This window comes from Dromiciops gliroides, chromosome 2 (assembly GCF_019393635.1).
Source record: "Dromiciops gliroides isolate mDroGli1 chromosome 2, mDroGli1.pri, whole genome shotgun sequence".
Classification (NCBI taxonomy): Eukaryota; Metazoa; Chordata; class Mammalia; order Microbiotheria; family Microbiotheriidae; genus Dromiciops; species Dromiciops gliroides.
In genome coordinates this window covers 431471833-431484444 of record NC_057862.1, presented here as the reverse complement: position 1 = coordinate 431484444, position 12612 = coordinate 431471833, and the positions used below count along the sequence as shown (strand labels likewise).

The 12612-nt window shown below is 36.1% G+C and overlaps 1 protein-coding gene across 6 annotated transcripts in view; it reads right to left on the bottom strand.

The window, feature by feature from the left end:
- Positions 1-819: 819 nt before the first annotated feature.
- SEC16A (SEC16 homolog A, endoplasmic reticulum export factor) overlaps positions 820-12612 on the bottom strand; it is a 58023-nt gene continuing 46230 nt past the window's right edge. For 3 of the 6 annotated variants that reach the window (XM_043983473.1, XM_043983469.1, XM_043983474.1), the window contains 9 exons: positions 12300-12380; positions 11739-11795; positions 10216-10330; positions 8352-8489; positions 7928-8013; positions 6294-6368; positions 5639-5698; positions 4623-4697; positions 820-2481 (listed from right to left, as the gene is read on the bottom strand). In XM_043983473.1, the coding sequence (XP_043839408.1) occupies positions 2413-2481; positions 4623-4697; positions 5639-5698; positions 6294-6368; positions 7928-8013; positions 8352-8489; positions 10216-10330; positions 11739-11795; positions 12300-12380 (756 nt within the window). In that variant the 3' untranslated portion in view covers positions 820-2412. The remainder of the gene's footprint in view (positions 2482-4622; positions 4698-5638; positions 5699-6293; positions 6369-7927; positions 8014-8351; positions 8490-10215; positions 10331-11738; positions 11796-12299; positions 12381-12612) is intronic. The other 3 variants (XM_043983470.1, XM_043983471.1, XM_043983472.1) reach the window with 3 other exon arrangements.

Below are 12612 nucleotides of genomic sequence, written 5' to 3'. Positions count from 1 at the left end.
TCACCTGGGCCTTGGTTTGCTCATCTGTAAAGGGGTCAGTCTAAATTATCTCTCAAAGTCCCATCTGGCTAAAAAAAAGGCCCTTATTTGCAGAAGCAATTTGACAGTTGTTTATTTAATGATGCACTGCCTATATAAACAAACATTAAAATAGCCTTCATGGTTACATTCTTGTTTGACTCTCATAAGAATCCTATAAGGTGATCTTATCCTTATTTTATGGATGAGGAAACTGACGCTAGAGGGAGTTGTGACTTGCCTGGGGTCAACACAGTTACTAAGGGTCTGAGGCTAGATTTGAACTCAAGTACTGATTCCAAATCTAGAGTTCTATCCATTAGGTCAAAGCTTTTTAAACGGTAGGGGATAAAAAAATTTGGCAACAACAAAAGGTTATGTATATTTATTTTATATATCTGGGATCATGTAAAAATTTCTTGGGTGAAAAGAGGTCCCAAGTGGGGAAGTTTAAGAAGTTCTGCATTAGGCCACCTACCTAATTTCATTTCAATGAGTAGTAGTTCAAACTGACCAAGGAATTTCCAGTCAAGTGATCCATTACTTTTTCTTTACTTTCAGCTAAAACAGCATGTTGTATGTAGTCTGTTTATCACAGGATTCAAATGTGTTTTATTATGTATGTCTAATGAATAGCAAAATGTAATTCCTACTTTGGTTAATACCCCATAGATTGTAATATAGGTCTCCTTTTGAAGAATTTGGATGTGGTTCAAGACTTTTTTACATGCTCACATGGAAAACCCATCCATGCCAGGATAATAATTTCACTTAGTTTGTTACCAATAACGACAAGGAAAGTAAAATATGAAAGTGCTCCAGAGCGCAAAATATTTTATTTAAGAATTTACAGTGTCAAATCTAACACTTTTAGGAAAAATAGCAGCTCCCAGATCAGAGGAAGCCTTCTTGAATTAAAAGGTGTTTGGCAGTCTATGCGGAAAGAACAATCGGCAGCAGGGCTGAACTGTAGGAAGCCAAAGATCCAAACAAAGTTTTGAAGACCAAAGAAAATCACACTGACAGTTGATGAAATAGAGTCCAGGAGTTAAGATTATGGACCATTAAACAAAAGACTGTATTTCCACCAAGACTTGCCCTTTTATAAGTTGAAAATTCTAAGTTTAATTGTATAACCCTGAAAAACATTTTGGAATTTAAATTTCTCCCCCCCATTTAATCCAAACGTTAGCTAGATAAAAAGGAAGGACCAATGCTAATTCCACATTTACATCACTTCTACTCTTAGAAGTTCCAATACCAAAGTAACAAATTATTCATCTTCCCCCAGCAAAACCTAAAGTATGACCTACTGATTTTATAAATATTAAATCTTCTCTCTCATTGGGCCTCTTCAAACTTAACCAGTATGAATAGTATTGAAAATATTCTAAAAATTAAACCTAAAAGATTTTCAAGTTCATTAGGTAGAGGTCAATATTTGCAGTTTAGCATGACCAATATTCAACATATAAGCTACTTAAGACCGTAACATAGAAACTGTTTGGGGGCAGAAATAACAGATTCCAGGATTTCAGACAGTATTCTATTCTGTTTAACCATTTTCAAGATGTGACCATCTCAATTAAACTGTTCCAATAGTATGAGAGAAAAAAAAGAAGCAACTTAACCATATTGCACTGTAAAAAAAAATCACTCCTCAGAAGAGTACATTGACTATTATACAAGAGCGTTTCGTACTATACAATTTCTTTTACAATGAACCTAAACACAAGCTACATACATACTAGATAAAATCCAAACCAAATTTATTACAGTCACAGTTTTCATTTAACAATGGCTAATTTGGATCAGCTGTGGCCCCCAAGATCGGTGTGCGCCAGTCATAGCCTAAGATACATATTCTTTTGCTGATTCTCTCTTGATAACTGAAAACCCTTCATATGTAGACAAACATCACTGTAACTTTATGTGCATTAAAATTAGTCATGGTCCTAGTAAGGCCACAGAGAGTTAGGTAAAAGTGGAAACATACTTGCTACAGGAAAGGAAATGCACTTCTGTAACTAGGGCAAAAACTAATTTTGCATTCTTAAATCAATCTACTAGGTTCCAAAATTATGAGGACGAGGGAACTAACTGCCTTTGGTTGCAGATCTGAAGTTGGTATGAGTAACAGACATCAACTATTTCCCTCTAAAACTTCATAGATTTAGCCTTTCCAACTAGGATCTTAAAGGTAATGTGGAATTATTTTTAACAATAATTCACACATGGACTACAAGAAAAGGAAACCAGAAGAAAAATCAGTATTAAATTACTGCTATGTCAATTTCAGAACAGAGTAGCTATACCATGTGCAATAAATCTGAATTATCAGTATATCAGAAGAATTTCAAGTGTTCCAATAGCTAATCCAAAGGATAAAATAGTCTACTTCAGTGTTGGGTATTTCCTCTGACCAATTCTTCCCAGTCTGGAACTTCCAGTCATGGTAGATGGCTGAAATGAAATAAATTGCATTAAGTCACAAACTTTATGGTCCCAATTACATATAGAAGTAATAAAAGTTTTCTTGTAATATATAATTACATAGCTTATGAGGGGAAGAAAATCAAACTAAAATGGAGGTATATGATAAAGATTAAACAGGCCATTACAACTGAAAGAAAAAGAGGTATATTTTTCTAAGTGAATAGAGATATTTTACAATATAACCACTGCAACTAGTTTAACTGCTGGAATTTGGAAAATTCCTAAGTTGTCTATGGTGTCAAATAAAAAAAATTGTTTAAATTTAAGTGCATTTTTATGGTAAAAAGATATAAAGAGAACATTTTTCAAAAGAGGAATCACAAATTGTTAATAATTACTAGAAAAGATATTCAACCTCACTAATAATCAAAGATATGCAAATTAAGACTACTTGGAGGTACCAACTTAAACTTGTCAAAATGGCAAAAATAATTAAAATCAATAAAATCCAATACACTAAAATCCAACCCCTAGGAGAGGCTGTAGGGCAACAGGAATACTGAATCACTGTTCATGAAATGACAAACTTGTAAAATATTTTTGGTGAACCAAATAACACCACACAGCAAAAGTTACCAAGAATCCCGATGAAGATTTAGAGGGAATGATTGAGAAATTAAGATATTTTATTCACTGAACCTAATTTAAAGACAACTAAACAAAATTAACTTACTGAACTGATTGTTCAATGTTAAATTTACAAAAAGTCATCTAATTTTAAAATTTCACTTCCTTTAAAATAGTCTTATTTTCTCTTTAAAAAGCTTTAAGTGGGGGCAGCTAGGTGGCGCAGTCAATAGAGTGCTGGCCCTGGATTCAGGAGGACATGAGTTCAAGTCCAGCCTCAGACACTTGACACTTACTAGCTGTGTGACCCTGGGCAAGTCACTTAACCCCAATTGCCTCACCCCCCCCCAAAAAAAGCTTTAGGTTTGGCTATCAGTAAAAAAAATAAAGTTTTAATAATTTGATGATTTATTATGTTTATTCAATTAGTCAACATTTCTGTAGCAGCTAAACTCCTAACAATTTTTTTTGGGGGGGGGGAGGGGGAGGGTGCAGGAGTAGAGAGACTATGTCCTGCAACCTAATCTGTTGCAAATTTAACAAAAATAAATGATATGCTATCAAGGTAAACTATCAACAAGTACAAGCAGATGAAGCACATAGCTGTGTATATAAAAAGAAAGAAAAGGAAGTCTAATAAAAGGAAGGAAAAAAGAAGGAAGAAGGGAGGGGAAAATGGTGGAAGGGAAGAAGGATTTATAAAGTATTTACTATGCACCAGGGACTGTGCTAAGCACTTTACAAATATTCTTATTTGGTTCTCAAAACAACCCTGGGTTGTTGCTGCTGAGTTATTTCAGTCATGTCTGACTCTTCATGACCCTATTTGGGGTTTTCTTGGCAAAGATACTGGAGTGATTTGCCATTTCCTTCTCCAGTCCATTTTACTGATGAGGAGACCAAGGCAAAACAGGACTAAGTGACTTGCTCAGGATCACACAGCTAATAAATGTCTAAGACTGGATTTGAACTCGTGAAGATGAGTCTTTCTGATTTTAAGCCCAGGGTACTAGCCACTGTGCCACCTCGTTGCCCATAAACCTGGGAGGCAGGTGCTATTATTATTCCCATTTTACAATGAGAAAATCAATACACATAGAGGTAAAGTGATTTGCTAAGTAACAGGGTCACATAGCTAGTAAGTATCTGAAGATACATAAAATTGAGGTTTTCCTACCTCCAGGCACTCTGTTTTTATAACCTGGCTGCCTCTAGGTGTAGGTAGTGAGAACATAGTTATGCCAAAAAGACAAAGATGAAGAACAGATAAGCTGCTCCAATTTTCTGGGGGGGTGGGGCATTGAGGGTTAAATGTCTTGCCCAGGGTCACACAGCTAGTAAGTGTCAAGTGTCTGAAGCCGCATCTGAACTCAGGTCCTCCTGAATCCAGGGCCAGTGCTTTATCCATTGTGCCACCTAGCTGCTCCCTGCTCCAAGAATTTTTACTGGTACTTGGGGGTGAGGAGGGAAGTACAGGAGGGAAAGAATCATTAAACATATATATCATAAACAACAGTGAAGATAGAAAGTATGTCACCTACTTGTGCAAAGTGAGAAGGATTATAGAATGGTACTGTCCCCACTGTAGCTCCTCCTGGTGGTGGCAGACTGGGAGGCTGGAAACCATGAATAACCCACTTCATTAACACCATATTAAACAATAAAATTTACTTTACCTATTGCCCATTTGTAGAAAACAGATAGCATTTCAAATAAGTATTTCTAATGTCTATGGAGAAATGATTCAAAACTCACATGGAAACAGAACAGATCTTAGGCACTTCTTGTAACTCTGGGGTTATTTATTGGCCCACAGAAAATGGTAAAAACATAATGTAGCATGCAGAATCAAAGAAGCTTTGAAAACCAAAGCATGCACAAATTAGGAGAGCCCAGCACCAATGGAATGTTACTAAAGTAGTAGTCTGTAGCAGTTAATAGTTTATATGTTATATAAGACTTTAAAAGGGTCAAATAACAACACTCATTATTTTAATGTAAACATAAAAAGCCATGACCAACTTTTCTAGTGGCCCCAACATAAACAAAATCTAAGTCTATGATACACATAAAGATGAAGCATTCCTTTACTGCCTAAAAAGGATGGTCACAGGGTTATTATTGCTACAAACACAACTTCATGACTTCAAGTACAGAGAGTCTAACTTGATTTCCCAAGTGCAGCACCTTGTTTCAAGCCTTCAGAGTCATACCTCACATTGGTGAGATCAAACATTTCAATTAAGACACTTAAGGAAATGAATCCAAATAATATGCTCCTAAACAATGAATATTTTGAAATAAGTTTTCTCTTCAGTGTATCAGTATATTAAAAATCAAAACCCTTAAGACCAAATACTGCAAGGAACACTGCATCTTTAATTTATATTTGGAGAAATAATAGGGTGAGAAATGTTAGAAAGTGAACATATCCAGACCCCCTACCCACCAAATTTTCCCCACCCCCTCCAAAACGGGGGGGGGGGGGGGGGAATGGAATGAAACAAACAAACAGAAAAGGCTTCCACGTTAACTGAAAACTGCCAGCCACATGTACCTGATTAAAATGCTGGCTTACTTCACGAGATAATGAACTCATTGAACTACAGCGCGAAAGCTACAAAATAGCAAGAACACACACAAAACACACACAAATAAAAAAATCATCATGCATGTCACTGCCCCAAGCCATAAATTTTATTTTTAAAAAGTTTTATGTTACCATTAGAGTCAACCAGATATAAAATTTTTCAAAGCCAGTTAGTTTAAAATTCATTTTTAAAACAAGTAGTTTTATTTAGTAAGAAATAATTAGAGTTGATAATAATTAGATGGGGGAGGAACTGAATCCATTTAACCTAAGCCAGCTTTTCCCCTTTAAAGCAGCACTTACTTGAGAGATTAAAATAATTATTACATGCTAGGATGAGGAAGAAGAAAGTAAGTAAAACCTAAACTTTAAAACTCTTAATTTTGGAACATTTAAAGACCCACTTAAAATAGAAAAAAATGTTCCTAGCAGAAAAATGAACACATCTGACACTTTTTTTTTGCATTCAACTCTGTTTTCTAGCCTTTAATTTATATTTCATAAACCAAATATATAATGAATACAAAACTCACTAAACATCCTATTTCAAAAACTCAAACCAATACAAATGACTGTAAAAAAATTACTACTGTTCCATCTGAAGGGAGAAAAAAAATCCTACCTCTCCTGACTGGTGACCGTCCATATTTGAAGCTGAGTTTTCAGAACCAGGTGTCAATGTGGCAGAGTTTAACAACTAACCAGAAAGAACAGAAAAAAGGTCATGGCTGTTCAGCTCAAATAGTGTTCAATTCCTTGGTATCAGAGAGAACAGCAATGGATGTAGAATGGATTTTCCCTTACTAATAGAAAGAACTTTTTTCTGCCAGCCTATAAAAAGAGAAACTTTTGACATGCTCTGAGGTCAAAACTACCTTTGTTTTGCTGGTACTATTTTTTTTTTTTGAGGAAATTGGGGTTAAATGACTTGCCCAGGGTCACACAGCTAGTAAGTGTTAAGTGTCTGAGGCTGATTTTTGAACTCAGGTACTCCTGACTCCAGGGCCTGTGCTCTATCCAATGCGCCACCTAGCTGCCCCTTGCTGGTACTATTAACAGTAGTTTTAAAGGCATTTCCTTTACTATTATACTCAGTAGAATAAAATCACTAAATTATGAAACACAAACACACAATTTCCAACCTTTCTATTCTCAAGTTAAATGAGGAAAGAAAACCTTAAACATAACTGAATTTTTTTTGGGGGGGGGTGAGGCAATTGGGGTTAAGTGACTTGCTCAGGGTCACACAGCTAGTAAGTGTTAAGTGTCTGAGGCTGGATTTAAACTCAGGTCCTCCTGAATCCAGGGCCGGTTTTCTATCCACTGGGCCACCTAGCTGCCACATAACTGAATTTTTTTTAAGAGCTCAGCAAAATAGTCATTTCCTTATAGCACAATAGTATTCCATTGTATTCATATATCACAACTTGTCCAGCCATTCCCCAATTGATGGGCATCCCCTCAACTTCCAATTCCTTGCCACCACGTACAGAGCAGCTATAAATATTTTTGTACATGTGGGTCCCTCTCCCCTTTCCATGATCTCTTTGGGAAAAAGACCCAAAAGTGGTATTGCTGGGGGTCAAAGGGTATGCACAGCTTTATCGCCCTTTGGGCATAATTTCAAATTGCTCTCCAGAATGGTTGGATCCATTCACAGCTCCACCAACAATGCATTAGTGTTCCAATTTTTCCACAGCTTCTCCAACATTTATTATTTTCCTTTTTTGTAATTTTAGCCAATCTGATAGGTGTCAGGTGGTACCTCAAAGTTGTTTTAATTTGCATCTCTCTAATCATTAGAGATTTAGAGCATTTTTTCATATGGGAATAGATAGCTTTGGTTTCTTCATCAGAAAACTGCCTGTTCAAATCCTTTGACCATTTCTCAATTGGGGAATGACTTGGATTCTTATAAATTTGATTTAGTTCCCTGTATATTTTAGAAATGAGGCCTTTAGGGCAGCTAGGTGGCGCAGTGGATAGAGCACCGGCCCTGGAGTCAGGAGTACCTGAGTTCAAATCTGGCCTTAGACACTTAACACTTACCAGCTGTGTGACCCTGGGCAAGTCACTTAACCCCAATTGCCTCACTAAAAAACAACAACAACAACAATAACAACAAAAAGAAATGAGGCCTTTATCAGAAGTACTGGCCATAAAAATTGTTTCCCAGCTTTCTGCCTCCCTTCTAATTTTGAATAAAAGTCATTTCCTAAAGTTAACTGTAAATATTTCTTGCTCCTCACTGTTTACCTGTGGTTCAGTTGTAGGCTCTGGATCAGGCTGGTATCCATCTGGTGACTGCCCCTCGATGTTACTGTTTTCCAAAGGCTGCTCCTCTGTTTTAGTGAAAAAAGAGAACCATTCTGCCATTATTCAAACTAAAATCTCTTTGGTAAATTCAATTTTGATCACTTAAAAAAATTAACGATGTTCTTTTAACAATGGGGTCATTCTGAAAGTGATTATAACTATCAAATGTGTAGCTGAGACCTTGGCTTTTTAATTTTTAAAGTCTTTAACAAAGCTCTTTACAGAGAAGCAACAGAGTAGATTTTAATTTCTGTCATCGTTATCCTTGTGGCAAGAAACAAAAAATCAGAATTTAGAAATAAGGTCTGTGGTTAAGGGCAAGGCTTTCATGAAGTATTAAGCAGAGGTTCATTGTTTGGCATACCTGAATTTGGTACAAACAAGTTTGAAGGAATAGGAAGTGGTGCTAGTGGAGCAAATAACTCTGAGGGTGCAGGAACAGGTCCACTTTGTTTTGTTCCAGTTGGGTTTAAGACATCAACATAACGAGCTCTTGTTCCTGCTGTGAAGAAGGAATCCTAATTAATACCAACATAACCAGCCATTTTTTTAATATCAAAAATTCAATTTTTATTTTGTCAGGGAAGAAATGACAAGAATGAATTTTAAAGATGCATGCAGTACCTTTAACACTTTAGATCTGATGTATGCTTTTTGTCTAGCTTTTCTTTTTAGAGGTAAAGAGAGTGGTAAAAAGATTGTCCCACTGCTTTCTATCTAAATTATCGTCTCTGTTCAAGTCCTATTCTGATGCCTCACTGTGTCATGGAGGTGATCCTGATTCTAGAAGTTTAGGCCAGGGCAATGTAAATTCTGGCAGGTTCTATCAAGTTTTATTGATTTGTATCTGTTGACAGATAGTGTGTCTGCTGGCCAAGTATGCAGCTAGGTATGCTCCAAGAGGCTAATCAGTAGGTTGGCTACAAAGTAATAGATTTTTGTGTTACAGAAACTCTGAGACAAGACCATCCACTACCATGCAGAGGACTTGAGATGTGTTTCAATGCAATACTCAAATCAATGAAATTATATATCCTTGAAAATTAAATTTATAGAGGACCTGAGTTCAAATCCAGCCTCAGACACTTGACACTTACTAGCTGCTGTGTGACCCTGGGGGCAAGTCACTTAACCCTCATTGCCCCACAAAAAAAAAAGTTTTTAACCTGACTAATGTGGAAATGTTTTGCATGACTACACATGTATAACTTATATTGAATTGCTTACATTCTTTGTTTGTTTTTTTGGTGAGGCAATTAGGGTTAAGTGACTTGTCCAGGGTCACACAGCTAGTAAGTATCAAGTGTATGAGGCCGGGTTTGAACTCAAGTCCTCCTGAATATCCAGGGCCAGTGCTCTATCCACTGTGCCACCTAGCTGCCCAAATTGCTTGCATTCTTAAAAGCAGGGGGTTGGCAGGGAGGGGTAAAGAGAATCTGGAACACAGTTTTAAAAATGGATGTTGGGGGCAGCTAGGTGGCACAGTGGATAGAGCACCGGCCCTGGCATCAGGAGGATCTGAGTTCAAATCCGGTCTCAGACACTTAACAATTTCTAGCTGTGTGACCCTGGGCAAGTCACTTAACCCCCAATTGCCTCACCAAAAAAAAAGAAAAGAAAAAAAAAAGGATGTTAAAATTATTTTTACGTGTAATCGGGGGAAAATAAAATTCAACAAAGATCTAAAAAGAAACTTAAGTTTTTATTCCTTTATATTTTCTATTAATTTTACATTTCTCTGCACCCAAACCAGGAAAGCATAGTATCTGAAAATTTATAAACAAGTTAGAGCCAAAGGATCTATGTCTCAGTCTTGGCCTCATGGGGAACTGGACAATATAATCCCTAAGATCCTCACGAGCTCTAAATTCTAAAATTCTATATATACTAAAGGAATTGGGTTTTTGTATGCACACACACATACACACTCCCATAAAAGTCAATAAATGCAGGGCAGCTAGCTGGCACAGTAGATAGAGCACCGGCCCTGGATTCAGAACCTGAGTTCGAATCCGACCTCAGACACTTAATACTTACTTGCTGTGTGACCCTGGGCAAGTCACTTGACTCCAACTGCCTCACCCCCCCCCCCAAGAGTCAATAAATGCATTTAAAATGAGGTGAAAAACTGTTTTAACTTGTCAGTGTTTTATAGTTCTTAAATCCAAAATACTTGTTTAATGAATAAAATCTATGCGTGTTCTACATTCCAGTTTTGACACTGTTACCTGCTTTTCTGGAAAACATGTTAACAGAAGTATTAGGGGAGCCACCAGGACCTGGAGGAGCAGCAACCTGAGGAAGCTTAGGCAATGATATTGGAGGTGGAGGTGGTGGTTTGTTCTGCAAAGAAAAAAAGATTGAACAGCTAACTTCAGGAACAAAGTAAAATAAAATCTGATCAAAATTGAAGATTGTATATTTAGTGAGTTTACAAGAGGCAAAGATAAAATTTGCAAATATAGCTGGAAAACAGCCCATTTTTTGTTCTTAAAAAGCCTTTTTTCCAAATAAGAAAAGAGTTTGGGATACCATAATAAACTCAAAATAAGTAAATGACCTGAATATTAAAGGTTACACCATAAAAATATTAGAAAAGAAACAGATGGCCAAAGGGGGCATTAATAACCAAAAAGGTATGATGGGGCAATTCAAAAAATCAAAAATTTTGATTACATGAAATTGAAAAGCTTTTGCATTAACACAACCACAACTAGGATAAGGTGAGTGGTCCTTTAGGGGAAAAATAAATCTTTGCATCAAATTATCTCTGCTAAGAGTATATGGGGAATGAACACAAATATATTACACCAAAAGCCCTTCACCCATGAATAAGTGATCAAAAGGTATGAACCAACAATTCTCCCAATAACTTTATCAACTACTAATAACCATATGAAAGACTGGTCTAAGGAAAGATCAACACAAATTAAAACAACTCTGAAGTATCATGACAAATTAGTAAAGATGACAAAAAATAGAAATAGTCAATGTTGAAAGGCTGTCAAAAGATGGGGCACACTGATGCACTGTTAGTGTACCTTTGAAGTGGTCCAATCTTTCTGGAAAGCAAACTAGAATTGAGCTAAGAATGTAACTAAAATATCCATATCACACTGCTAGAAATATACTGCCAAAGAAGTCAATGATAAAAAGAAAATTCTCAAAAATACTCTTAAATAGTTAAAGCAGCATTTTTTTTTTGTAATTAAAAGAACTAAAAATAAAGTAGGTGCTAATTTATTGGGGAATAGCTAAATAAACTGTGGTACTTGACTATAATGGAAAATTACTTCACTGCAAGAAATGATCAATATGGTAGACAAAGAGAAATGTGGAAAGACCTATATGAATTGATGAAAAATGAAGTAAAACCTGGAAACCAATATATGCAAAGACCACAAGATTGTAAATGAAAAGAACAGCAGTAAAAAAAAAATCAAAACTGAATTCCATAAAAGTATAAATATAAAAAAGACTCTGAGAGATATAAGAATATACCTCCCTCCTGCTTTGCAGGGGAGGGGATGACTATGGGTGTAGAACAATACATATAATGTCAGATTTAGTTTACATCGAGGCTAGTTTTGAACTTTTTTTCCCTTCTTTTTTTTCTATTCTTTATCATAAGGAAAGGCTCTCTAGAAGAAGGGAAAGGCATATTGGGGAAAAAAGGTGATACAAAAAGATATCAATGAAAACTAAAAAGAAAAAAAAGGCTCTTCTTTCTTAGTTAAAGCAAATGTTTTACCTCTTCTTCTGGCTCATCTAAATTCACCCAGCGCTGTTTCTTTCCATCCCAAACAATCTGTAAAGATTTAAAATCAAATAAACAGCATAAAGAGATTAATTTATGACATTTTAATTTTCTTAATTATCTAGTTTATCCTAACTTGTTAAATACAGAAGACAGAACTGCGATTAGAGGGCTCCACATCATTTAATAATTATTTTATACATATTTTATTGTTGCTGAATCATGTCCAACTCTGTTATCTTGTCAACAACCTCGTGGACCAGATCATACCACTGAAGTCCATGGGGTTTCCTTGGAAAAAATACTGGAATAGTTTACCATTTCTTTCTCCAGTAGATTAAAGCAAAAAGAGGTTAAGTGACTTGCCCAGGGTCACAAAGTTAGCCAGTGAAACACCTAGCTGTCTCCATTTTATACATATACTTACTATGAGCTGTTGATATATTTCTCATTTTTATTAAAATTTCTAAACTTGCCCTTCAGCCTGGTTTTAAATGTATTTGTGGGCTAAAAAATATATGGGCAAATTAGTTGGTCATATTTAAAAACACTTACTGATTTGTTTGTGTCATCTGGCAGATAAGCTTCTGTCTTTTTTTTCCCATGTAGCCAACGAGAAAACCAAGACTCACCACTCTACACAGTGGGGGAGAAAAAGCAAAATAAAACCAAGCACTTAGAAAGCTTTTCTTTTTCAAAATACCAACAAGCTAATGAGGGTATCACATCATCCCTAAGAATTTAGGGACAAGAGAGGAAGGATGAGGAAGAGAGTCAGTAGCAGGGCCAAAAATACAGATCCATGTGTCTCCTAGGTTTTGTTGTTGGTTTTTTTTGGCAAGGGAGAGGTGGGGTATGGTGGAGACTG